The sequence below is a fragment of the Periophthalmus magnuspinnatus genome, chromosome 1 (genome assembly GCF_009829125.3).
Source record: "Periophthalmus magnuspinnatus isolate fPerMag1 chromosome 1, fPerMag1.2.pri, whole genome shotgun sequence".
NCBI classification, from domain to species: domain Eukaryota; kingdom Metazoa; phylum Chordata; class Actinopteri; order Gobiiformes; family Gobiidae; genus Periophthalmus; species Periophthalmus magnuspinnatus.
Window position 1 is genome coordinate 12,345,414 of NC_047126.1, and position 27,704 is coordinate 12,373,117.

At 39.8% G+C, this 27,704-nt stretch overlaps 3 protein-coding genes across 3 annotated transcripts in view; all 3 read right to left on the bottom strand.

The window, feature by feature from the left end:
* Nucleotides 1-4,476: 4,476 nt before the first annotated feature.
* Nucleotides 4,477-8,178, bottom strand: rps15a (ribosomal protein S15a). Its single transcript, XM_033967604.2, has 5 exons — nt 8,089-8,178; nt 7,278-7,415; nt 6,933-7,012; nt 6,769-6,854; nt 4,477-4,605 (listed from the first exon to the last, which is right to left on the bottom strand). The coding sequence occupies exons 2-5, from the start codon at nt 7,408-7,410 to the stop codon at nt 4,512-4,514; spliced, it is 393 nt and encodes a 130-aa protein (XP_033823495.1). The 5' UTR covers nt 7,411-7,415; nt 8,089-8,178; the 3' UTR covers nt 4,477-4,511.
* A 935-nt stretch (nt 8,179-9,113) lies between these two features.
* Nucleotides 9,114-14,850, bottom strand: notum2 (notum pectinacetylesterase 2). Its single transcript, XM_033967582.2, has 12 exons — nt 14,421-14,850; nt 13,963-14,305; nt 13,737-13,789; nt 13,225-13,320; nt 13,092-13,152; nt 12,912-13,021; nt 12,684-12,786; nt 12,236-12,424; nt 12,056-12,156; nt 11,825-11,972; nt 9,731-9,778; nt 9,114-9,619 (listed from the first exon to the last, which is right to left on the bottom strand). The coding sequence occupies exons 2-12, from the start codon at nt 14,301-14,303 to the stop codon at nt 9,316-9,318; spliced, it is 1,554 nt and encodes a 517-aa protein (XP_033823473.1). The 5' UTR covers nt 14,304-14,305; nt 14,421-14,850; the 3' UTR covers nt 9,114-9,315.
* Nucleotides 14,851-18,385: 3,535 nt separating this feature from the next.
* coq7 (coenzyme Q7 homolog, ubiquinone (yeast)) overlaps nt 18,386-27,704 on the bottom strand; it is an 11,210-nt gene continuing 1,891 nt past the window's right edge. The window contains exons 3-6 of the mRNA XM_033967593.2: nt 20,166-20,280; nt 19,925-20,064; nt 19,553-19,621; nt 18,386-19,453 (exon numbers count right to left, since the gene is read on the bottom strand). Coding sequence (XP_033823484.1) covers nt 19,376-19,453; nt 19,553-19,621; nt 19,925-20,064; nt 20,166-20,280 — 402 coding nt within the window. The 3' untranslated portion in view covers nt 18,386-19,375. The remainder of the gene's footprint in view (nt 19,454-19,552; nt 19,622-19,924; nt 20,065-20,165; nt 20,281-27,704) is intronic.

A 27,704-nucleotide genomic window follows, 5' to 3' on the forward strand; every position in this document is an offset into this window, starting at 1 on the left:
GTTTCCCATCACAGTCACTCAAAGCAGTCATTGTTCCCCTTGCCCACTAAGAAAGTGATGTAATCGGGTACTGATGTCATCTCAAATGAAGTAAACTAACAACATTTCCTTAAATATTACCACAACTAAGGTCACTTTTAGAAATTACCACAACTTTTTAATTACAGTTATGAAATGTTGTCACATATATTCTATGACGTCCCAGCACATTTACACATATGATTTTCTTTTTAAATGATTCAATGCCTGTACTACATGCTACAAAATGTGCATGCAAGGTTCAGTCAATTTAGTCAATTTAAGCACAAAACAAAAATGTCAGTATTCCATAATGACCCTGAATTGTCTGAATGCTTGGAGTCATGTTGAAAGTATAAGCAGATTTGAAATACAAAATCCTTGGCTTGCAGAAAAAGCTCTATTTGTTTCAGGTATTTTCATAATCTTTGTAAACAGCATGCTTGTGTTCAGGGGGCATAATTGAAAAACAGGCTTACTTTTGCTACTCCACCTTAAAGAGGATGATTCACCAGCTGCAATAATAAAGTGACTCGGATATGGGTCCAGATCGGAGACATGAGCCTGAAGCGAGTAAGATGACTAACTAAAATGTCAATCTGTTTGGAATGCAGGGAAAGCAGCATTATTGTACCAAGGACTGAAAATGGAGAATATAATGGACCAATATACTCCTAATGACGCGCAGAGCTTGTCGACACATGAGCCGAAAGTGTCAAAGTTTTTTTTATGTACATCTTTCAGGAAAAACATTGCAGCCTTTTGAATAGAAGGGAGTGTTTTATTACAGCCCATTTTATTGCTGGGCTTGGGCAGCATGGGATTTTCTGACAAATAAAGAGAATAGGGCACATTGATTGGTTTGCACTTAAAATGAAAAGTTTGACATTGCTTTTGGGAACCTGGGTGTTAGCTGCCAATTTAAAATTGAAAAGTTCTCCAGAGAATAATTTGGTGGAAATTCAGGACTAAAAGGATTACAAAAAAGGACAAAAAAATTGAATGGTTAGAAAATATCCCTGAATGGACAGTGAGTGAGATTATAGTGTTAATGCATAGGTTCTAGTACATGTTTGATGATGTTCCACCATATCTACATATTCTCAGAAATGAAGTGCATGTCCTTTATCAGTACTCTGCAAACCTTATGTACCAGCTTGTCAAAGCCTGATCTCATCAGATCTCAGAAGCTAAGCAAAGCAGGGCCTGGTTAGTACTTGGATGGGTGACTGCTGGGAAAACCAGGTGCCACAGTGGGGCGCCAGTGAAACACTACTAGCAAACACTACTGCTGTGTCCTCAGGCAAGACACTTTAGCCACATTGGTTAGTATGAATGTGGTGTGTGCGTGAGTGTTGTTGGTGGTTGGAAGGGCCGATGGTGCGGATTGGCAGCCTTGCCACCAAGTGCAGAGCAAATGAATAATGCACTGTAAAGTGCTTTGGATATCTTGAAAGGAATTATATAAAGTCAGTGCTTAATTGATTAATTATATACACCCCGATTTACATATAGATAGCAAGGTGACAGGCCTAAGTAATACAAGCTGGACCTCTGCCCAAACATCACTCTCAGAAAGAACCTCTACCCTCTACTTTATCAACTCTGGTCTATTGTCTCTAATATTTTAAATATACATAATTTTATCATCTCTCTCTCTCTCTCTCTCTCCCTCACACATATCATATATATATATATATATATATATATATATATATATATATATATATATATATATATATATATATATATATATATATATATATATATATATATATATGGGGGGGGGGGGTAATAATGAGAATATAATTATTGCATTACATATTATAGGTCCTGACATGCTGTTTTAGCCTGAGCTGTAATCACTTGTGTGGCTGTGGTTTACTGCAGGCACACTGTACATCATCCGCAACCAGCGCTGCAAGGCTCAAGGTGATCTATGCCTGCAAAATGAGCGGCCTAATTAATAACACTAGTGTCTGTGTGGCACCTTTGGCCTAGCACTTATTATATGTGCATTAGCAGCTTGTGTTTGTCGCTTGTTAATTAACAAAAAGCAAGAAGGGATGCAGTTGCACATGAAGTTTGCCTGTAGTTGGTGTCCCCTTAAACGCAGAGGTATCTACCGTATGGAACTTTCAACAGGGCCTCACCATTCGCGTGTGTTTCATTGATATGTTATTCATTTGCCTGAAACGGGCCACAGTATCTTTAATTTATTTAATTTCAGGTGTATTGTTTCTACCAAGAAATACCAAGAAAAACATGCATAGTAGTAGTAATAGTAGTAGTAGTAGTCTAATACACCACCCAAGCACCACCTAAGCCAGGACCCTAAGGAGCAAATTGCCCTTGAGGACACCCAGAGACTGCGGGCCAAGAATGGATGGCTGCACTCACGGCTATAAATTCAGCGCTTCCTAACTATCTCATTCATCATATGCACACTACACAGCTCCCACCCACACTTCTACCTCCCATAGTAAATACGGCATAGGCAAAGATAGGGTGAAGAGCGAAAACATGAGATAAGTCTATCGCTGGAATGGCCATATGACAATGTGCAGCAGCCCTCTATTTCACCTTGGACTCTTTGAATGCATTGGGTTTGCGGTGTTCTTCTGATGCGCTGCAAAAGACATTTTCATATCTTGCCTTCAGATGGGCAGTTTATACAGAAGTTTCCGGGGCTCTCTGCAGATAGGGCACCTTTTAGGGTAGAATACATCACATGGCTGCAAGAGGAAGACTGAAGCCCAATATGATACCCAAAAACAAACACTGTCACATCTGAACAGAAACATTTAAGGTTTATCAGAAGGTTATATATTTTTAAAAATCTTACTATTTCAGAGGAGCTGCTACATGTCTATTCAAAATATGTAGACTTGCCTCAAGATAAGTTTACTTTATAAGCCCCAAGTTTAACATATTTGTCATCCAATTAAAAGACAGGAGATATTTCTTTAAAAAAAACAGTCTTATTCTACTATTTGGGTTTGCATATTTTATATATGCACAAAAGGGACGAGGCCATTTTGACATTTTTTGGAATAGGCACAGACAGGCCACGGACTAACAGATCTCCTGTCCTCATTTTATGGCCTCATATTTTAGTTCAGTTAGTTTTGGGGTATTATCACCAAATCAATCATAATTATTCTATCTGCTTGCCAACCGTAGCCTCTTGTCCAAATATCCCATTATCAAAAGCAGGAGACTAAACATGCTCTTGCTGCCCTCAAGTGGTTTTGAAATGTAACTGCAAATCAATAGGAATTTTCCCCAGACTGAAGATAATTGGCAGCTCATAATTTTACGATTTGGCTGTCACTGTCACATATCCAAGCAAAATGGTGGGGCTTGCACGCATACACTTCAACACGTCGACTGCTGAAAGGGATTAAATCATTTTAGGAATCTGCATTATTCCTTGCATTGGAAGACATCTTGGAAATTGGCACCTTCTTCCTAACTTCCAAACTCGTGAACAGCATCAATTTTGTTCAATTTTGGTTTGCTTAATCTATTCAGGGCAGTTACACAGCAAAACAATAGATAACTTTTAACTACATTCTTACATAGATACCCTCGTTCAAAAGTACCAAACCTTTACCTAACTCTAATGGAGTCCCATTGTGTTTGTAGTGGGTTGTGTGCAACAATAAAATGTATTACCAGCATATTGCAGAAGATAAAGCAATTAAAATTTAAAGTCACGCCCATAATGGATGCACTAGCTTCATGCATTTGTTCAAACAACCAGAGTTAACAGAGCAGACAGTCCAATGGAACAGCTCTTCTGAGCAGTTTGGTTTCATCAGAACAAGTGTTTTTTCCACTTTACAAGCCAGTATCTAAGTGCTCTGGGCCCAGGAGAGGCAGGCTGCACACTCACAAGCCTTTGGATAGAGCAGTGCATTAGCAGCTGTTACTGCAGCTCATCTGGCTTTGAGCGGAGGTCAACTCTGAAGAGAAACAGGAACCCGGAAAAGGTCACACTGGACTCAAGTCTGTAGGAGCAAAAAGCACCACTTTCACAACCTGCACAGGAGTCAGGCCACCGGGAGCTCTGCAACATGGATAATGATCAATTACTGAAAGTCTCATACAAAACACTCCATGGCGTATCACTTTTCCTGGAAACTTCCACAATATGGCATCAATTTCATCCTTCTCCATGGTAATAAGTAGCCAACTTACAGGTCAGATCTCTAGAGCAAAGTCTGCTCACTGTATGAATGTCATGTTTTTCAAGTGATATTTGAGCAATAACTGAAATTTTATAATTACAATAGCAGTTTAATGCCACACGACGGAACATTTCAAATAACACAAGGACATGGCAGGTGGCCCAAGTTTATCCCAGCACAACTAATATGCATGTTTGTGCCATATAAACACAAATCCCTAAACCTCATCCCCCAAAGTAACAGTAATCAAAAGGAGGCCAGCAGCTTTCCTTGGTTGTTTTTATTTGTAGTTTGTACATGTTAGAAAAAGAATCCAAGGATTTTGCCTCCTGTGTGTTTCCGTCTGGCCTCTTCATGGTCCATGATGCCAGCTGAAGTGGTCAGCACTATATATCTGTGAAAACAAAAGTGACAATTTAAACGTTTAAGTAAAACTTCTGCAAAAACTACTGAAATATGCACAAAACTAGGACTCAGGAAAAAGCCATTATCGCTTGTTTCAGACAATTGTCATGTAATTTCTTCCTAATAAACAAATGACTTGTTTTTAACCAGTTAATAAATTCATGTTCATCTTGTTGATTACCGATTTTGTCACCATCACCTCCTTTACACTGCAACCTTTGTTCAAAATGTGATTTGTCAACATTCTCAATACTAATAAAAGGTTTGCAAAAGTAACCACCAGTAAAAACAGATTTTTCTCATTACTTTTTGCTTTAATGTTCATTTAAATATGAAATGTGCAGTCCACTAACCTGACAGGCAAATCTTGATTTTAAAAACATTTTACTAAACTACAACTATACAAGTCTTGGGCATAGTGCTAAAATGTACCAATCAATTTTTATGCTTTCCCTGGAGGTGTCTGCATGCATTTTCTATGGAGGAATCTTCAGTTGCCATGGTGACACAATGGACACATTAGCAAACTACCAAAAAAACTTTAGGGAAAAAAAATGATTTAAATACATTTTCAGGAGCCTGTGATCAAGACTAGCGTTAATGGTCCTGTTTAAGCCTTTGATTTTACAAAAAAAAAAACAACAGTCTGGTCAATCGAAAAACTTTGCCAATGCCAGCTAGCAACTAATATGTGTAAGACTTTAAAAGCACAACTCAGCTCTCCATAGATTAAAACAAAACTCAGATTTAAGTGTAATTTGAGCAACAGCTTCAGACAGCAGTGCTTACAGTTGACATCACACCCCCAGGGAATGTTGACATCAGCTGCAAGGTATCACTAGAACGATTACACCACCGTATATTGGGATATTGAGGATGAAAGTTTGACATGTTCAAAATAAAAGTGAATTCCTGTGGTTAAATTGCTATCCTTTAGAGTTTGAATAAAGTGGTCCACAAAAGCTGAAAGTCTAAATATTGCAGTTAGGAGTTACACAGCACATCTGAACTCATGCCTCCTCTATGCCTGCCAAACGTGCTCATCACGGTGAGTTCAAACAGAGCTTATAAGGAACACAACTTTTTGCAAGTGGTGGAAAGCATCAGAGCACATTTTAATACAAACTTTGGATGTAATTTGCATGTCCGCCGTTGTTGAGGATCTGTCCAGACAAAATGTGTGCACATTTTGGCTGTAAATGGTTCAAAGATTACAGCTTCACTTTCTGAAGTTGCATGGTGGTCTATTATTCACTTGTGTCTTAAAAACAGTGAGGGTAAAGTGCACTGATTGCATAGTAAAGCACAGCACATTTCTATGCCAAGTGCAACAGAGGCAGGAGGAGACACTTTGTGCAGATACAGATGAATTAATTTGCCTCTCCAGATTCCAAACGGACAGCTCAGCAGCACCCATTAAATAAATATACAAGCTCAAAGGGCTCCCAAACAAAATGTATGGTGAAAGTGCTGCCACAATACTAAAATTGAGGAATAGGCTTGATACAATGATAGACAAAGGACAAAAACAAAACAGGCCTTTAAATTTTACCATATGGTCTGGTATTTTTTATAAAGCACATCAAAAAATGTGTTTAAGTATCAACAGATGTGCACCTGAATTGCACCTAACCCTCTTGGCACATATACATACAATAGTTTATTTTAATCACGCCACTTAATCGCTTTTGATAAAGACCAAGACCATTCATAACCTCTTCATCAATGTCCAAGTTTGACAAATTTAATAGATTTTGTGCAACTAGAAAAATTTAGAGCCCTTTTGATTTGAGGTTTGCCCATCTACTGGTGTATTGTGACCGGAGGGAAGCAACTGGTCAGTGCACAAGAAAAAAATCTCTTTGTTACCATTTATCTAGTTTAGATGGTAGGCTTTAGTAAAAAGTAACACAACTGGCCATTAAGACATCACAACTCAAGACAGCCCTAACAGTCATTAAGTGCAAATTTGAAATTCCACACTCACTAGGATCCAAGGAAAAGCAATTTGGAACTCCACATAAATGCAAGCCATTTAACACAGACAGTAATTAATACAGCCCCCCCCCCCCAAAAAAAAAAAAAAAGAGCATCATCAGCCCTCAGGACCAGACACTACCAAGTATAAGGGGTAAAAGTATGTGGTTCTCACCCGAACTGTCTTGAGGGGAGCAGGTTGTTCTGCCACTTTTCCAGATCCTTCAGCTGGAGATCAAAACGTGGGCTGATCACACCACACTAGAGGAAAACAAAAGTTTTATGATTTATTTAAACTTAACAGGGCACATTAAAAAATTTGAAAGTTTCACTGTTTACCTTGTTCAGTCTGCCTGTGAGATTGACGACTATTTTTCCGGCTCTGTGGTCGTCAATAATCTCAAACTCACCAATGTAACCTAGAAAACAAAAGTAATTTTAAAACTGACTGATTTTGCTCCAGTCACAGCAAATAATGTAAGATGAGTAGCATTACTATAAACTGAACACAAGTTTTAGTTTGTAAGCAACCTATAGCCAATGGAACGTAGTGAAAACAAAAGATGGGACAAGATCTCATCTGGTCTCAAGGACCGATTACCGTTATGACAATGGGATTTGATTCCCATGTCAATGTTAGAGCATTTTTGCACAACTATGAATGTATTTACAAAAGGTACTCACCGTGCTTCATCATGACGGTTAGGAAGCGCACAATGACCTTGGAGCAGGGCCTGATTAGGACCTGACGTTTCCCACGCTTCTCTGCATTGTTGATGCTTTTCAAGGCATCTGCGAGAACGTTCATGCGCACCATGATGCCTGCAGGAGAGAGAAATTAATACGCACAACTGCATTTCTTTTGTCATTTCAGTGTGTGTTTGTAACCAACACAGTAAATGTAGAGACATATAAGCTATAACCTGCAATAAGACGGATTTCTCCATTACGTTAACTTACAAAGGCTACTGAACAGTCAAGGAGCCACTATTGTACAACTAAGTAAACTCCCAGTTTCATATCAGATAGATAGAATAGGGAGAACGCTGGCCTTTCTGAACAACTCATCAGCCTCCAGAGTGCTCATCTGAAAGCATGGCTCTCTTGACACAGTAATTCCCGTTTGCGTTACTAAACTTGACGAACAGAACACCAAAGGTCCTCAATATGGATCAACCGGTGAATAAAGCTTTTTCTGATCAGCGATTTACGGACACCACGGGTATTACACGAATTACACGGCACGAATTATATCATCTCCAAAAGCTAACACTCATGAAGACTGCTTAAACACACCGATTCAGGGGCCGAGTGAAGAGGGTGCGGAATGAAATGTGCAATTAACTTATTATCTTCGTAAATATTGAAACAATAATCACCCATGAACGCTCTACAACGTGTGAATTATATTCAGACCCTATTCATGTGCGGGCTGATGATCAGATGTTCGAGATATTTGATAGATTGTATGAAGGACTGTAAAAAGACATCTTACCGGTTCTGCAATATGGCGGAAAGAGGAAGTAGAAAAAATCTGCAAAGCATTATGGGAAACATCCTGAGACCTTTTCTAGGCGAGATCCATCCCATGGCGAGATCGCATAGTAAAATTAATAAAATGGACACTGCTTTAAATGCGATTTGTGTGTCTGTCTAATTATTGGGGTCACAGTAAAGTATCTATCTAAGAAAAGTAGCTTATCGGAGTAACTTTTTGATTCATCGGCGACTCATTTTACTACCAAAGCATCTTTCTTTTTATGTTTTCATTCATTTTGTAAGATGTATACATTAAATCAGGCTGCTCGATTTGCTTCCCAATTTAGCTATGTGAAGAAAATAAACTAAAAATAATAGAAACATTTTTTTTAAATAATTGTAAAGCACTTTGTGTTACATTTTTGTATGAAAAGCGCTTATGTCTAGGAGCAAGGGACTGTAATTGATACAGTAGAAGACACGGTAAACAATTATCAATGGGCCTATCATACACTTTAAACCGGACCGACTTCTAGGCATGTATTGACATAATAGATCCTTTATTGTGATAGGAAAGGCTACTCTTTCAGTATGCAGTGAAACACTGACTAACTACATGCTGACAACTGCAGTATAAGAACTGCTGAACCGAATGGTAATGTGGGGCATTGTATGGGAAGTGCATTTGTTCTAGACCCTGGACAATCTCGATACATGGCCTATTTTATCTTGAGGTTCCTTACAACCCCAGCTGTATTAACACTATATTTTATATTTATATAAGTTTAGATAGGTGATTGATCAATATTGACATTTACAAAGGGGATCCTATTACCTAGTCTATTTCACAAAAAAAGCCATGTGGTTATTGTTTTCATAACATGATTTTATTTACTTCAAACATATCACTATGTGTAATTCCCATTAAATACTACCGTTTTTATTACAACACAAAATACAAGCAGATCTCTGTGGTGAAATCCACTGACTGGCATAAGTATCTAGTTACAGACAGCCTAATTTATGAATTAGTTCTGTCCTGTGTCCAGTAGTGGGCGCTACACCATTCTCTCACTGCCACATAGGCTACCCCAGCCAAGTCATCTTTTGGCAGACCCATGGAGTATAATGGAATGCATACCAGCAACAAGTCACCAGATTTATGTACTGTGTCAATGGTTATTTGACATGTGTTAATTTAACACCAAGCTTATGTATGTCTCTCACCACTTTTCTTTTTATCTTAGCCCCCATTGCTAACTATGCTAACCAAGGATTCCCCATCTTCTTGTTGATCTACCCCCAGAGTTTGGAGGTCCAGTCCCAAGGCTACTAGCATCTGCAGAAGGGTGAGCTCCTGCTGGGTAGTCTGATCCACTAAGGCTGGGCAGGTGGGGTTGCACTGGGGCCACTGGCAGGTGTCCACCAAGTTGAATGGGCAGCCTCTTGCAGGGGTCCTGTTGTTACGCGCAGCCTCTAGATTCTTGTCCCAGCATTGCAAGGCTCGTGGCAGAGAAGTGCCTTTAACTTGGAAAGTCATCCAGTTACTAAAAAAACAGGAAAAAAGTTACAAAAAATGTTAATTGCAACAATAAGTAAACTATAAAACATATGTTTGAGGAAAATTTTATATACTTTAAACTCAAATAGGACCTTACCTTTTAGTAATCATCGTATGTGAGAGGCAAGATGGCGCAAACACGGCCCTAAAATAGAAACATAGATTATATATATATATATATATATATATATATATATATATATATATATATATATATATATATATATATATATATATATATATATATATATATATATATATATATATGGGTGTACTTATGGATCTTGGATATTTCATCTTGGACAGGGAAGATGAAATATCCAAGATCCATAAGTACACCCATATATATATATATATATATATATATATATATATATATATATGGGTGTACTTATGGATCTTGGATATTTCATCTTGGACAGGGGCTCTCACACTCACTAGTCCTCGGCCTCCTTCAAAGGCCAAAGGCTCTCCACCCACCCTGAGAGGGCAAGCCACCTTTTTCCGATCTAGAACCATGGCCTCGGATTTGGAGGAGCTGATTCTCATCCCAGCTGCTTCACACTCGGCTGCAAAGCCATCAGGACAACATCATCTGCAAACAGCAGAGATGAGATCCTGTGGTTCTCGAACCAGACCCCCTCCAGGCCCTGGCTGCACCTAGAAATTCTGTTCATAAATATAATGAACAGAACCGGTGACAAAGGGCAGCCCTGGCGGAGTCCAACATGCCCCGGGAACAGGTCTGACTTACTGCCGGCAATGCGAAGACAGCTCCTGCTCCGGTCATACAGGCACCGGACAGCCCTTAGCAACGGGCCCCGGATCCCCTACTCCCGGAGCACCTCCCAAAGGACACCACGAGGGACATGGTCGAATACCTTCTCCAGGTCCACAAAGCACACGTGGACTGGTTAGACTATCTTCCCTCTCTTTGTCATCATCCAGCTACACTTCTCAAGTCTGAACAACATTCCAATATCTGTGCTATAGATCCTGGTTGTGTGGATCAGTGAGTCGATGTCTCACTCATTAGCGTACAGCTTGATGTCATCCATGTAGAGGAGGTGACTGATGGCGTTTGTCTCCCCTGTATCTTTGCCAATGCCCTTCCGTGCTGTGCTCATGTATTGATCCATGTACCGACTTATGCTAGCCGCGATGACGCCTGACAGGAGCTCCCATATTGTGGAGAGACAGGTTATTGACCGATAGTTGGATGGGACTGTACCGTTTGAGGGATCCTTCTGGATCAGGATCGTACACCCTTAGCCATTCAGGGTGAGTTCCACCCCTTGGTAGCTGGTTTATTTGTGCTGCCAGACACTCATGGAGAGCAGTGAGCTTCTTTAGCCAGTAGGCGTGGATCATGTCAGGGCCTGGTGCCGTCCAGTTTTTCATACCTCAGACTCTTTCCTGGAAATCTGCCACTGTGACGGTGACTGGATTCTGTTCAGAGAGGTTGCTGTGGTCTTCTCTTAGAGCCACCGGCCCCCGGTACATCACTGTTATATGATGCCTCCTTCTCATATGCCTTTCCAGCATTGTTCGGTTTCCAACCTTGGTGGGTCTCCTCTGGTGTTATTACCCTGCCATTGAGTGTACACTTTAGCTAGTTGTGTTGTGAACAGATGGCTTATTCAGCTGGCTTCATTATCTTGCATACATCTTTAGGCGGCTGTCCAAGGCCTTTGGCAGTTCCCAGTGCTTCAGGTATGCGCATCTGGCTGTACCTCTTGGGTACCTGTTTTTTCATTGCACTTCTCTGGGCTTCTGACAATTATCAATGTTTCTAGTATTGTTTCTCATGGCTCCCATGGTTGCTCTTATAGCTAAGCATCTCTAGGATCACTGCTGCTGAAGTGCATATCAGCTCCTTGGTTTCTCTGATGGTTGAGGATCGCTTTCAATGCTGCATTCACATCTTTTATGAGACTTTCAGATTGGTACTCCACTTAGCCTCTGTAACTGGCGTCAGGATTACCTTGTGTTCATTAGGGCCATGATCTTATCTTTCAGGTCAGTCGTTGCCTCACTCAATAAGCATGATACTTATTGGGACTTTGTACCCAATCTTCGGTTGGGAGTTGTCGTTAACTTCCCTCTGACCTGGCATCCTAACTCCCCCTTGCCATTTGTGTTGTGCCTTGTCAATCTCAATTATTATTATGTAATTACTAGGAATACATACGTAACATCACTGAGAGATGTCTTCAGTTCTCGACCCAGGTTCTGAATGTACTGCCATTGCTCTTGAGTCATCCGCTGGCTTCCCAAGTAAATGTTCTCCACTCTCAGCTGCTCCTCGTCAAACAACCACTGCACCACAAACAGTGGGGCTACACAAACAAACATGGAACATATGATAAAAGACCATATAGCATCTCCACAGAAGTTTTATGAATGAAAGTATGGATTTTACATGTCATTGTAGAGTACAGTTTATGGCCAAAGAAACACTGCCATTCTTCTCCTTTCTTATAGAGCTGCCGACATCTATTAGGGACAACTCCATTCCACAATCTGAGAAAACAATGTCCATGTAAGCAAATAAGAATGTGTTAGAGATTTAATAAATGAAACAGAATCAGAAAATCTTCACCTGAGTCCCATCTTGATGGCGTCTTCAGGAGAACATGAAACCGTCTCAGGGCAGTTTGGAGATCTCTCTTGTTTACTCTCTAAAAACCAGCCTGAATCCACCAAGCCGCGGACCTGTGCCTCTGCCCCCAGCTGCTCCAGCTGAGCAGCCACTCTGTCAATATTCAGTAAGACACCAGTTCCCCCTGCACTGTGGACGGACAAACAAAATAACTATGCAATGGCTTTTATCAATTAAGTCATACAGTGCAGCCCTGTGCTGACAATTATAATATTACAGAGCTTTAATGTTGCCAGTGTTATCTGGGATGCTGCTTAAAAAGGAGGTCAGTGCTTACTGCTAAGATCTTCACTTGAGCCTGAATACAAAGTAGCATAGCTTCAGTTCATGACTAAATAAAGGACACCTACAAGTGTCTGCTGTTGACAGCTGAGATTAAGGAGCTCACCTTGTGCCAGTCAGCATGACAACCTTGGCCTGCTTTATTCCTTTAGGGATCAAGTCTTTGATGACCTCACGAATGATCAAGGACCCCATGAAGGTGTATTCAGCTGCAATCAATTACAGTGAACAGTGATCTGAATGTATTGATTATCTCATTGTTTGTCTTATAACTATAGATAAATACAAAATGACAATACTCAATGTGTGTACTGCAGTGAATTAAAAAGCGTACTTGTATTTGCATTTTGGTCTTTTTCCTTTTCTCTGCCTCTTGGCCTTGGAAGTGGGTTTGGAGCAGGTCCTGTTCCACTCCACACATCACTCGAACAATATGGAATAAATCTGTGTGAACAAAAATGTGGCATCTCAAACAGAGTTATTGATGGTATTGTGCGGATAAAACGATACTTACACAATATTAGCATTGTGCCAATGTGGATTTTCTACAGCCTGAAAAGACAATATGCCACTCCCTGTAAAATCAAAAATTCAATTTAGCTTTCCAGTACATGTGCTCCATTGAAATGTACATAAACAAGGCCAACCTGTCTTTGTTTGGGGCCATGCCGATGAGCTCATCAGCCGTGGGATATTTTGGTACCTGAAATCACAGGTCTCCTTGCTGTAGCAGCACCAGCCTCCTAAAAATACAAGCACTAAAATTAGGGTGTCATATCCGGCACACAGGGCTCTTTAAGTGGTCCCTGTTTTTAGCCCATTACACAGGCCTGTGGGGTATGGTGAGGATGCACCTGCAGCTAAACCTACTCATGGCCACATTCACACATTGAAATGACCAAACGGAAATTTAAAATGAGCTGAAAAGTCTCTCACATGAACAATTGATAGTAATATTTGTTCCCTTTGTTGTACTAAACAGGCTATTCTCGGGTTAATGTCATGTCATATTTAAAATTAAGATACGCAATCCACATGTAAGCACAACCAATAATCAAAGTGACCAGAAAAGGATAAGGATAAATTCCAGTGAGGGCCTCACGCCAAACCAAGTTGACCTTCGGGACCAAATTAACTACTTGAGTTTTTGAATACTCACCTTCCAGAAATAACAGCCATCGACGGCTCCCCCTGAACTCTCTTAGGTAAAACCTGTGGCATCACAAATAAGCAGGAATGAGGAGCTGGTTAACAGAGCATATAGCCATCTAGAGACAAATTAGAAGATAAGAAATAATGATGAAGAAGTAAGACAGAACTTAAAGACAGAAAAACAAAGATTAAAAATAAGAGGTAATGGATGAGAGAGATGCAGTAAGCCTCACCCTGCAGCTGTCCCATCGTTGCATGTGACATGTGTGTTTTTGAGGAAGTGCAGCCTCATCTCCTCGGCCTGTTGTCCAGGGCTTCTGGTGCTACCAGCCCCCACAGGAGCTGCTCCTCTGTTCCCACTGCCTTGCTCTCTGCTGGAGGCTGCTGCCGCAGTACTTCCAGTGCTTCTGGGAGGTAGATCTACCTCTGTGGAGGACTGGCTCACATCTGCTCCTTGTGCCCCACCAGTCTTTTTGGTGGACCTACCACCTGTTTTGACATTGTTCTGGCGGTTGTTTTGGCAAACAGTTGCCCCAAGCAAAAGTAGAAAAGCTACAAGGCCGAGTATCTTCATATCTAAGAAAATGAATATGTTAATGTTTTCAAAATATCTCATTCAAGTCATTTGGTCCTAGTCTTTTGTGTTAAGAACATAACACACACATGCCAGTGTTAATCCAGACTCACTTACCTTATGTGGAACAGTGGTGCTGGTGGGACAGAGGCAGTGCTCAGGTGCAGAGGAGAGTGGTGGCGATCAAAGGGAAGAAGTGCTTGCTTGGGTTTTGATGACGACTCAAATCAGCGGTCAGCTTTATAGAGCCACCATATGGATCAGATTTCCTGCTGTTTTGTGGTGGAGCTTCTGCCAGGGCCTTAGGTAAGCAGCTGACGACATGGCGAGGGGAGGTCCTGATGCTCTAAGAGGAGAGCATAACACACATTTCTCTGGCATACTTCACATCTTGTGCACACACTCACCACAAACACTTTCCCATTGGAGCAAGGTTTCAGCTGCAGCTCTTCAGTGTCCACCTCTGATGGTCAGTGATTTGATTTAAACATCTACATGACTGGCATAACTGCATGGACCTTCTGTGTGGTATGTGACCCCAGGGTCATTGGAGCACACACCTCAAACAGTCTTCGACACAGGAATGAAGAGGAGTGCAGGTTGGAGAGTGGTCAACACACAGAGCAGGTGCATGACATCATGCCTGTGGCATCAGGCCCATCGTGCAACATCACTGCTTTCGCTTATGCTCTATGATGAGGATTTGTTGTTGTTCATCACAAATAAAGTAAGCTAAATATGTTGTTTTTAAGTGCTATAGTTAGTAAGTATAAAACATACCATTACATCCATCTGGACTTTTGACCCACAGTGACATAGAAAAGTGCAGTTTGCATTTATGAAGAAGGAGAATCTGACACTGATCCTCTGGGATGGCTGTGGGGTGACGCACCGCTGATCTCTGAAAGATCACAAGCTCTAGGACTGTAAAATTCTCATCAATGAAATGCACACCATCCTAACTTGTCAATCATAACAATTAATGATCTCTTGCTAACTGCGGCTCTTGGGCCCGTATGGGGGTACATAAGGTCTGCAGGAAAGCAACAACAGGGACACCAGCATTCAAAACTGGACTCACTCAATTTAGCTAATTTAAAGAACCAACGGAAGAAAACACAAAACTTTCTAATTATAAAATAATAAAATGAATGATTTTGCCTTTTTCTTTTAATTTTGAGCGCATGATATTATAACTTTCAACTGTGTTAGTTTTTCATAACTGCATAGTAAGTGAAAGAGATTGTAAGCATGTAGCCCAAGTACAGTGAATTGGATCTACTGAACATTTCTTCATTCCTTAAGTTGTCTTGAAGCATGCACTGCACCATCTGTCTTCCAAGAAATCAAGGCTACAGTCTGGTTTACAGATATCTCAAATATCTGAAAATCAAAAGGTATCGCTGTAAATCTTTCATTGTTTTACCTGATCATCACGAAAAGTGCTTTTCTTTTAGTTGTTGCCCTTATGGTTACCACAAACATAAGCGTAAACACATGCGTGTTACTAAATGACCCCGCTATTAAACTTAATACAAATGTCTGAATCTCACCCAATTCAATAATGAGTCTTACTAGGAAGAAGTCTTTTGTTGCAAAGCATGTGCTGATCCGAGGAGACAGGTTGAACTCCAGACTGACAGGAGCAACGGCCTGACCTCTTGAGCAGCATACGAGGCATTCTTCTTCTCTCTGTTGTTATTTTTCACAGCCAACCTTCAAGGTCAGGACACCTAAAGCTCGGGTGGTCCGAGCCCTTTATCTGCTGAGCATATGTGTCATCACCAAACCGAGGAACTACAGGCTTAGCTGACAGGTTCAACAATGATCAAATCAAAGTTTGTCATATTTTTATAAAATACCTCAGTGGGTGATCCTGAGATCAGTCATAAAGATATGTAATTTGATTTTTGATTGGGTTATACAAGATTACGCGCCTTCACCAAAACTTTATATAGTGAAGGGCTCTCAGTGTAGCCATGTTGCGTGTAATTTGACAATCTGTGACAACATCACTCTGAGAGTGCAGGCTGTCAGCAGCAGCAGAGGGCACAGCTGCAGGAGCAGCCTGTGATAAATAGGAGAGACAAGGCATCAAAACAAGCCTCCAGTGAGATATATGCTATTTACCAGAGTAATGCAGTCACTGAATCACTGAAGATGACAGGGTGGTCTTAGGAGGGATCAGTGTGAGGTGCGGTGCCACTACATGAGGCCAGCAGGGTGGGCAGCCACAGTGAGCCTCAAACCAGGTGCTAAGAGGCCGTGCGTGTTAACCTTTCACAAACTGTCAATACATCAGTGTGACAGATGAAGGGATGTAAGGCAGGGACAACTGTTGGATTTGGGACATTGATGAAACAGACATTGCCGATAGGAGCTGACAAAGAAATGCATTTTTATTCAATTATGTCCTATCTAACCCTATTAATTCACTTGCCACCCAAGTACAAATTAACTTGGTGAGCTAACAGTATACACACTACAGATGTGTCACTTTCACAGAGGACTTGAAGTAATATTTGGTATTAGTAGTCTCCAGCATCACCATCTGCTTTCTAGGTAAACCACTGGTGAAGGGATGTTTGCACAAGTATTGTTTTTCAAGACAGTGTCAGCATGGAGCACCATAGTAGCCTTGCAGAGGTGTTGGATGCATCAACAAGCTGTCAGTTCAGTGATGGATGCTAGTGGAGAGGTCATGTCCTGCTATTAACTCACCCAATACTCAACTGTAGAGTGTCACCATTTCATCATATACAGTGAATGCAGAGTTTTTTTCTTTCTGAAGAAAAGCAGACAATACAGATCAACTTGTTGGAAAGTTTGATAGTTGTCTGTTTTCATTATGATAGCTAAAATATAGTTTGCTTGTTTTTTTGTTTTTTGTTTTTGTTTTATAATTCTAGTGCATTTGAGAGTGGATTCCCAGTGAAGTGATGTCAGGCCTTTACATCATGTGTTGTCAGTTCACAAGGTGAGGACATGCAGGCACACGGCCACAGCTCTCTGTACACACCCCAATCAACAGAAATATTTCACATGCATGTAGCATGTATGTGTACATACATATATGCATTACACCGAAGTAATAAACCATCTAACTTATGTACTATAAGTAATCACCTTAACATGCCCCTCACTGAGGCTCACTGCTTTTGAAGTATGACATCACACTACAAGTATTTTTATGTATACACATAATGTAGAACAGTTAGCTTAAGTATTTTTTAGCTTTGAGTAAGTGTTTTTATCTCACATGTGAAAAGCTGACCTGGATAGAGCATAAAAATACTCAATTTAAGTCAATTTAAGCCATTGGCCTCACTCTTCTGATTTTTGTCATGCACATTTTGTAATAAATGGGTTATGATTCACACTTGTGTGATGTATGAGGTGTGTGAGGCACAACCTTTATGTTTGCTACTGTAGATGAGCCACACAGTCCAAGTAGTGATCACAAGTGTACACAGTCTGATTCAGATAGTAGGTAGTAAGTCTGAATTAAATCCTTTGGATGAATTATAATTGTTCTGCTATTTTAATAGTAGGGAAAGCAGATTCATTAGCCAAACCTTAGTCTTCTTGATTTATAACAAAGCAAAATGACCACAAAACCAGATGTGTGTGGCTTCCTCCTGAAAGTATGCACTGAAATTGTCATAGGACCTAATTTAGTTTAATGGCTGTCCTTTACGGTTGTCGTCCTAGCACTTTGTATAGGGGACACCAAACGAATGGAGCATGTAGAAACCGGAGCGCTTACCTCAGCAAGTATACATGCATTACAGCCATGTTGGGTCTCCATTTCGCCCAGTTAAGATGTCACTCATCCCTTATTTCAGAGCTTTCATAAATGACAGTCCAGGAATGAACAGTTTTTTAGAACATAAGATTGTGTTTTCTCAGGCTGCGAAAATGAATGAATAAATACAATTTTAAATTGTTATTTGTTGAGAAGGTCAAATGCCCCAAGCAATATTTGCTGAGTTAACTGTCAGTGGGTGCAAATGGGCCTTAACCAAAAACATGATTGTCTGAAATAGTCTGTATAAACACAAGCCAAAAAGGAATACGACCTGTATCCGAAAGCTTTTATGGATTTGTTTTATCGAAGTATCAAGATTTACAACCTCAATTCTTCACAGGGGAAGATTTTATAGCCCTTTAAAATTCTTGTTGCCAGGTTCTCATATATTTCAAATTCCTTTTGACAATATTCAAAGAACTTGAAGAATTTACAAAAAGGACAATGTGCAAACACAGTGATTAAGTGATGTTTATGTAGCATTTGAGGTTATTACTAGCCACATTAGCATAGCAATCTGTGCAATCTTGTATTTACTTATAGTTTCATCACCCAAGATGGAGTTGAACATGTGTATTTGTTACTTTATTTAAACAGTTGCACCATGCTTTAAAACTGTCACCACTATTAATCTACGCCACATAAAGTATATAATGATGTTAAGGCTGCATACCCATTTGGCTCATGTTGCATCTTGTAAGTATTTTCTTTCATGAGTTTTGGCAAGTTCACACATTATGACAACTATATTCCCCTGATGCTCAGTATTTAAGTAAGCATTAAACAAGGAGGGGCGGCATTATGCATTTGGAGTGTAGGTGTTACTCTGTGAAGTGCATTAAAAACTACAGAACGCACCTCTTCAAGTTCTTTAATGCACTGTTACCGCAGCTATAAACTGAAATGGCTCACCTGAGTCTGAAAAGGCTGTTTGCTGGGTGTAAAGGTTGAAAAGATTAGTTATTTCAGTGTTTTAAATGAAGCTAGTCTCTACATTGTACTCAGAGTGGTTGAGCATTTGTTTATCTGTTGCTAGTCTTGCACCGCAGAGCAGTGATACAGTTTGTGAACTAACTGTTGCCGGACTACTCGTGCATATGCAGAATTAACACACAGCAGTTAGCCACTGGAATTCTCACTGACCCTGGTATGACTGAGTTATACATCATCAACGGCTGCAATTTAGTGATCAGATCAACAACCATTGCAACCAGTCTTTAAACTCATGACCTGTCAGAGACATATACACTGAAGATGTTTGTAACTAGATCCGCTGAGAAACAGATATTGCCACTTTGCAGCCCAGCTGTATTGCAGTTTTTAGAAGCCAATATCCAGGTATCTACAATAAAGAAAATAATTAAACATTAAATTAAGATTGTGTTAGTATTATTATGTATTAATTTAATAAGAGTGTATTCAGACATGAAGACATACTTACACTTTCAGCATCATGCTCTAATCCTGTGTCGTGGTGCTCCATTTCATCATCCCTGAACTCCTTTATTACCTATTAGAGATACACACAGAGTTGGTTAGCATCTCTTCTTAACATTATTGCATCAGCTCAGTATGGTTTCCAAAATGTAAGTTTTAAATTTAAATTGAAGTTACATCTGTAATACTTTCAGGTGGTGCAAATGTAAAAAAAACAACAATTTAACATTTCACAAAAATGTACTGTTTCAAATAAAAAATAAGCCATCACTTTTTAAATATTATCTTGAAATCACCTCATGACCACTGGCTTGACTCCCACTTTGGGCAACCTCTGGCTTAATGTAACCCAAAAATGCAGAAGATGCAGTCTTACTTGTAGGAATTCAGTGTATCGCTCAGGGTCTTTCTCCATCAGAGTTCTGATCTGACTGTTATAGTGTTCTGTGATGCTTTCCTCAACAGCCACAGTGCAGGCCATAGCCCCCTCTTTCCCCAGTAAGGCAGTAGATGCCCCTGCAAACCAATTACATGAGCAATAAAACAATGTTTATTTCTAGTGGACTGGTCAGTATATGTACTGATTATAATTTGCACTGAACTAATGTAAAACAAACCTAAAACAAATCCTGCAATGTTCCACAAAGGAAGAAGTGCAGTGGGGCGAACTCTGTTCTCAGCAAGTATTTCATTAAATCTCTCAAGGTGCTTCTTTTCTTGATTCCACATTTCCTGTAACCAGAGAAGAATGTGAGTATTTATCATTTACAGGCAAAGAAAGCAAACAAACACACAAAGGTTGAAATCAATTTGTAAACGTCTCGATAATGCATATGATCCAGAAGTGGAACCAAGTTGTTCTTTTGCGAGTCTCAAGGAAGTCTCAAGTCTTTGTGCACATGTCCGAGTCAAGTCCCAAGTCAAAGACTGGCAAGTCCAAGTTGAGTCCCAAGTCAGTGTGCACCAAGTCCAAGTCGAGTCCAAGTCTTCTTTTTTGAGCTTCCAGTCATTTCAAGTTCTTAAACCGAAGTTCTATATACAGCTGAATTTTTCTAATTTATATGTTTTTTTAAACTAAATTGTACTACTTTAAAACATCATGCAACAAATAGGGATGCAACAATATCCAAATATTTGGCCGCAGTCATTTGTTTGCACAATGAAAAAAGGGGGAAAAAATCAAATTTAACCTCAAAAGCCCAGAGTGCCACTTCTGACAAGATGGCTGACCACATGCTGTTTTGTTGAGCAGGAAAACTACCCAAACAAAATCGTCTTCTCAGCAAACCAGTGGTTGGTAAAATTGTGTTTTTTTTGTTAATCTTTTTAGTAATACCTTGCAAAATGTCTAGAAGGGCCAAATTTGGAATAAAGGGTTAAACTGAAAAGTGGATATTTCAGGTGTCAGTGAACTTTATAACAGTAAGTTAATGCATTGTTCAAAATTTTCCAAAGAAGAAAAGGGTTCTTAGGTTCTCCAGGTTAAATGCCTTGACGAGACCTTAAGGCAAATCACTACTGTCATAATCCAAAGAATTAAGATTTAAAAGTGCATAATAACATAATACTTCATCTGGAGAAAAGGTTCGTGGTCTATGTAGTTCCCTCTGTTTTAGCTGTTGCTGTATCAAAACAATGCATTATGACAGTTCCCAATGTTATTGTAAGACTTAGACACTAAGACAGTGTCTAAGTTACTGTGACATTCCTAGTAATAAATAGATGAGTTTGTTCCTGTAAAATGAAGCCCTGAAAGTATCAAGTGTATCAAATTATTGTCAAAGGTTTTGAGGAAAAGCATCAAGTCATCTCAAGTCTTAGGGCTCAAGTCTAAATCAGTCCCGAGACAACGGCCTCAAGTCCAAGCTGAGTCGAGTCTTAGCCCTCAAAATAGTGCCTCAAGTCTGACCCGACTCCAAGTCACGACTTCTAAGTCCCCACTCTAATATGGTCTACCTGTATTAGAGGTCCGGTCTGAGACCGTCTCAAGATTGCCATCTGTCCCGCGTAAGATTCGGTTGGCCCCCGTATTCACCTGCGTGATCCACTCGCAGCATCCGGTCAACATCTCTTTCTCATCGTTGTCTCGTGGAGGCGGGATCACACTATGGCACCGAGAGCTCATCACCAGAGGGGGCACTAGAACAGATCATGTTTAGAGAAGATTGCTAATAATTAACAACGTTTAAATCTTACAAAGCGTATTGCCGAATAAGTTCATTTCGCCCATGCAATTCTATCGATTTTGTCAAGATAAAAGCACGTCTCTAAATACTGTACTGGCTCTTAATAGACTCTTGTTTTTAGCATTAGCTAAGCTAACAACATTACTTAACAGTTTTGGACAAAAAAAGCCTTCATCTTACTTTTCAAAAACTGTCGAACCTTAAGCGGACCAAATACAATTAGTCGGGCGTGTGTGGCTTGCTGCATGGCTGTGAAATTTCAATGTTAAACTTAAAGAAAGGTAACTAGGGTTTGGTAACTGTCATTGAACTATCAGGCGAGTCTGGCGCAGAGTTATGACGTCACTACAGGGCGACCAATGTTGATTTGTATTTGTATATAGACAACGTGAAATCAGAAGCGCAATTAATCGTCAGTAATCTTTACAATCAGCTATATCAACCCCACTGATTGATTCGAATACTTTCGTGGCTCTCCACAGGTAAAATATGGTTACTTAGGTAACCATATTGGTTATAAAATCAAATAAATATATAAAAAGGTAGGCTTTTCATATTTTATATGGGCCATATGTGTTACAATTAACCAACTAACTGCTTGTTAATACTGTCTTTATGTTGTAAGTACATTATTATCTCTTAGTAAATTACTGCACATTCTCTAAAGGTGGCAGTATTGTACAACATGTGCCTCATCTAGGACACTTTACTGTAGGATAATTTTGCTGTAATTGTTCACGTTGGTTTACTTACTACGTTGTCTATAAACATAACCTATATTTTGTATATGCCATATCATGTAAATTTGGGGTGTAAATGAGTTCCTTCTTTATAGCTGAAATTTGTGTGCAGGACACAGGGACAGAGGAATTTGAGGAATGAATGGTGTCTCGGCTGTTGGCTGTGATAGTCCTGGGTGCTGCTCCGTGTGTTGGTTTGGGCTGTATGTGTTTGTGGTGAGACACTGGTTATGCGCTTCCCTATCTGTCTGTCTGACTGTGGGCAGTTACACATGTGTGGCAACTATACGGTATGGCCTACGTGTGCTTTCCTTTTTGTCCTTTCCGTACCTAATAAGGACAACATTTCAATTCTTAAGTGTCCTCCTGACCACCTGTGTGTTTAGGAAGAAAGCAAACAGACGCATCAATGCACTGAATGTAAATTAGAAAGATGTATTTATTTCTTGCACAGTTTATTTTAACATTTGCCAAATTCAGACACAGGGATATAAGCCCAGTTTATATTGTGTTGATGTACCACATTCATTAGGAGTAAATGCAGAGCATGGGGAAGGGCATCCAATGTCAAAACCTATGGCGAAGATCCATGCTGTTTTTTGTAGTTTTTTTCTTCCAAGTACCCTTCAAGGTCTTCCAGCTATACCTTTTGATTAGATATCCAATACCTTGACCTTATTAACTTTGTAACAAATAAAGAAGACAATCATTACACTGTTTGCTTTAAGGTGCCTTTTTCATGTTCAGTCTGAGGAATTCTTCAATTAGGTGGTGCTGATGGTTTGTTTTTCAAAAGTCTGGGTAAGACTAGACTTCTTTGCAGAGAGGCATTAAAGAACGTCTGACAGGTGTACCATAGTGTGTGTCATCCTCCAAAAACAAACTTTCTCTTCTATGTGAAAGTATATACAGCATTAGGTAAGCACTAGTGAATCTGAGGTGCAATGAGAAGAAGGAAAGGCGGTCTAGTGCAGAGGAGCCATGACAAATGGATTAAAGAACCAACCACAACCAGAGTGAAGCTCAAATGTATGCACCTTGATGCATATGTGGCTTTCACTTTGTTTATGTGGTGTTTGCATGCATCCATGGACCTGTAGTCTGCACACCCTTGCTCCGAGGCTCTGGCCAGACAGTGCATAGCTGTGGTGGGACGCGGGCTCAGTGCGTCAACAAGGTCTGCTCTCACTAAAAAGAGACGTGATAGGTCTTGTCTCATAGGGCCTGGTGTGGCAGGTCACCCAGAGCTCCCTTTGTGACAGCCATCTGTGTGAATTTAATGTAAGATTTAAATGTATGTGTGTCTGCACTCAGAATTGGACTCATAATTGTCCTTAACAAATTCTTGACTTAAGGTTTGAAGCTCACCCACTGTTATATTTCCCCTGTCAGTTCTTTTTTATTTTCTCTTTTATACCAATTGCCCATGCCAACAAGCAGGTGCAATGACAAGACTTATATATATATATATATGTGTGTATATATATATATAATTATATATATATATACACACATATATATATATATATATACATATATATACATATATATATTATATATATGTATATATATATTATATATGTGTGTATATATATAATTATATATATATATACATAACATATATATATATATAAGTCTTGTCATTGCACCTGCTTGTTGGCATGGGCAATTGGTATAAAAGAGAAATAAAAAAGAACTGACAGGGGAAATATAACAGTGGGTGAGCTTCAAACCTTAAGTCAAGAATTTGTTAAGGACAATTATGAGTCCAATTCTGAGTGCAGACACACATACATTTAAATCTTACATTAAATTCACACAGATGGCTGTCACAAAGGGAGCTCTGGGTGACCTGCCACACCAGGCCCTATGAGACAAGACCTATCACGTCTCTTTTTAGTGAGAGCAGACCTTGTTGACGCACTGAGCCCGCGTCCCACCACAGCTATGCACTGTCTGGCCAGAGCCTCGGAGCAAGGGTGTGCAGACTACAGGTCCATGGATGCATGCAAACACCACATAAACAAAGTGAAAGCCACATATGCATCAAGGTGCATACATTTGAGCTTCACTCTGGTTGTGGTTGGTTCTTTAATCCATTTGTCATGGCTCCTCTGCACTAGACCGCCTTTCCTTCTTCTCATTGCACCTCAGATTCACTAGTGCTTACCTAATGCTGTATATACTTTCACATAGAAGAGAAAGTTTGTTTTTGGAAGATGACACACACTATGGTACACCTGTCAGACGTTCTTTAATGCCTCTCTGCAAAGAAGTCTAGTCTTACCCAGACTTTTGAAAAACAAACCATCAGCACCACCTAATTGAAGAATTCCTCAGACTGAACATGAAAAAGGCACCTTAAAGCAAACAGTGTAATGATTGTCTTCTTTATTTGTTACAAAGTTAATAAGGTCAAGGTATTGGATATCTAATCAAAAGGTATAGCTGGAAGACCTTGAAGGGTACTTGGAAGAAAAAAACTACAAAAAACAGCATGGATCTTCGCCATAGGTTTTGACATTGGATGCCCTTCCCCATGCTCTGCATTTACTCCTAATGAATGTGGTACATCAACACAATATAAACTGGGCTTATATCCCTGTGTCTGAATTTGGCAAATGTTAAAATAAACTGTGCAAGAAATAAATACATCTTTCTAATTTACATTCAGTGCATTGATGCGTCTGTTTGCTTTCTTCCTAAACACACAGGTGGTCAGGAGGACACTTAAGAATTGAAATGTTGTCCTTATTAGGTACGGAAAGGACAAAAAGGAAAGCACACGTAGGCCATACCATATAGTTGCCACACATGTGTAACTGCCCACAGTCAGACAGACAGATAGGGAAGCGCATAACCAGTGTCTCACCACAAACACATACAGCCCAAACCAACACACGGAGCAGCACCCAGGACTATCACAGCCAACAGCCGAGACACCATTCATTCCTCAAATTCCTCTGTCCCTGTGTCCTGCACACAAATTTCAGCTATAAAGAAGGAACTCATTTACACCCCAAATTTACATGATATGGCATATACAAAATATAGGTTATGTTTATAGACAACGTAGTAAGTAAACCAACGTGAACAATTACAGCAAATTATCCTACAGTAAAGTGTCCTAGATGAGGCACATGTTGTACAATACTGCCACCTTTAGAGAATGTGCAGTAATTTACTAAGAGATAATAATGTACTTACAACATAAAGACAGTATTAACAAGCAGTTAGTTGGTTAATTGTAACACATATGGCCCATATAAAATATGAAAAGCCTACCTTTTTATATATTTATTTTGATTTTATAACCAATATGGTTACCTAAGTAACCATATTTTACCTGTGGAGAGCCACGAAAGTATTCGAATCAATCAGTGGGGTTGATATAGCTGATTGTAAAGATTACTGACGATTAATTGCGCTTCTGATTTCACGTTGTCTATATACAAATACAAATCAACATTGGTCGCCCTGTAGTGACGTCATAACTCTGCGCCAGACTCGCCTGATAGTTCAATGACAGTTACCAAACCCTAGTTACCTTTCTTTAAGTTTAACATTGAAATTTCACAGCCATGCAGCAAGCCACACACGCCCGACTAATTGTATTTGGTCCGCTTAAGGTTCGACAGTTTTTGAAAAGTAAGATGAAGGCTTTTTTTGTCCAAAACTGTTAAGTAATGTTGTTAGCTTAGCTAATGCTAAAAACAAGAGTCTATTAAGAGCCAGTACAGTATTTAGAGACGTGCTTTTATCTTGACAAAATCGATAGAATTGCATGGGCGAAATGAACTTATTCGGCAATACGCTTTGTAAGATTTAAACGTTGTTAATTATTAGCAATCTTCTCTAAACATGATCTGTTCTAGTGCCCCCTCTGGTGATGAGCTCTCGGTGCCATAGTGTGATCCCGCCTCCACGAGACAACGATGAGAAAGAGATGTTGGACCGGATGCTGCGAGTGGATCACGCAGGTGAATACGGGGCCAACCGAATCTACGCGGGACAGATGGCAATCTTGAGACGGTCTCAGACCGGACCTCTAATACAGGTAGACCATATTAGAGTGGGGACTTAGAAGTCGTGACTTGGAGTCGGGTCAGACTTGAGGCACTATTTTGAGGGCTAAGACTCGACTCAGCTTGGACTTGAGGCCGTTGTCTCGGGACTGATTTAGACTTGAGCCCTAAGACTTGAGATGACTTGATGCTTTTCCTCAAAACCTTTGACAAATAATTTGATACACTTGATACTTTCAGGGCTTCATTTTACAGGAACAAACTCATCTATTTATTACTAGGAATGTCACAGTAACTTAGACACTGTCTTAGTGTCTAAGTCTTACAATAACATTGGGAACTGTCATAATGCATTGTTTTGATACAGCAACAGCTAAAACAGAGGGAACTACATAGACCACGAACCTTTTCTCCAGATGAAGTATTATGTTATTATGCACTTTTAAATCTTAATTCTTTGGATTATGACAGTAGTGATTTGCCTTAAGGTCTCGTCAAGGCATTTAACCCTGGAGAACCTAAGAACCCTTTTCTTCTTTGGAAAATTTTGAACAATGCATTAACTTACTGTTATAAGTTCACTGAACACTGAAATATCCACTTTTTCAGTTTTAACCCTTTATTCCAAATTTGGCCCTTCTAGACATTTTGCAAGGTATTACTAAAAAGATTAACAAAAAAACACAATTTTACCAACCACTGGTTTGCTGAGAAGACGATTTTGTTTGGGTAGTTTTCCTGCTCAACAAAACAGCATGTGGTCAGCCATCTTGTCAGAAGTGGCACTCTGGGCTTTTGAGGTTAAATTTGATTTTTTTCCCCCTTTTTTCATTGTGCAACAAATGACTGCGGCCAAATATTTGGATATTGTTGCATCCCTATTTGTTGCATGATGTTTTAAAGTAGTACAATTTAGTTTAAAAAAACATATAAATTAGAAAAATTCAGCTGTATATAGAACTTCGGTTTAAGAACTTGAAATGACTGGAAGCTCAAAAAAGAAGACTTGGACTCGACTTGGACTTGGTGCACACTGACTTGGGACTCAACTTGGACTTGCCAGTCTTTGACTTGGGACTTGACTCGGACATGTGCACAAAGACTTGAGACTTCCTTGAGACTCGCAAAAGAACAACTTGGTTCCACTTCTGGATCATATGCATTATCGAGACGTTTACAAATTGATTTCAACCTTTGTGTGTTTG

Excerpts from the sequence above, each read along its gene's own strand:
- rps15a (XM_033967604.2), bottom strand. The coding sequence starts at position 7,410 with ATGGTGCGCATGAACGTTCTCGCAGATGCCTTGAAAAGCATCAACAAT. Across the intron at positions 6,855-6,932 it reads TCACAGGCAGACTGAACAAG|TGTGGTGTGATCAGCCCACG; the intron begins GTAAACAGTGAA and ends GTTTTCCTCTAG. Across the intron at positions 4,606-6,768 it reads CTCCCCTCAAGACAGTTCGG|ATATATAGTGCTGACCACTT; the intron begins GTGAGAACCACA and ends TTGTTTTCACAG.
- notum2 (XM_033967582.2), bottom strand. The coding sequence starts at position 14,303 with ATGAAGATACTCGGCCTTGTAGCTTTTCTACTTTTGCTTGGGGCAACT. Across the intron at positions 13,790-13,962 it reads AACGATGGGACAGCTGCAGG|GTTTTACCTAAGAGAGTTCA; the intron begins GTGAGGCTTACT and ends GTGATGCCACAG. Across the intron at positions 9,779-11,824 it reads ACATCTCTCAGTGATGTTAC|GGCCGTGTTTGCGCCATCTT; the intron begins GTATGTATTCCT and ends TTTCTATTTTAG.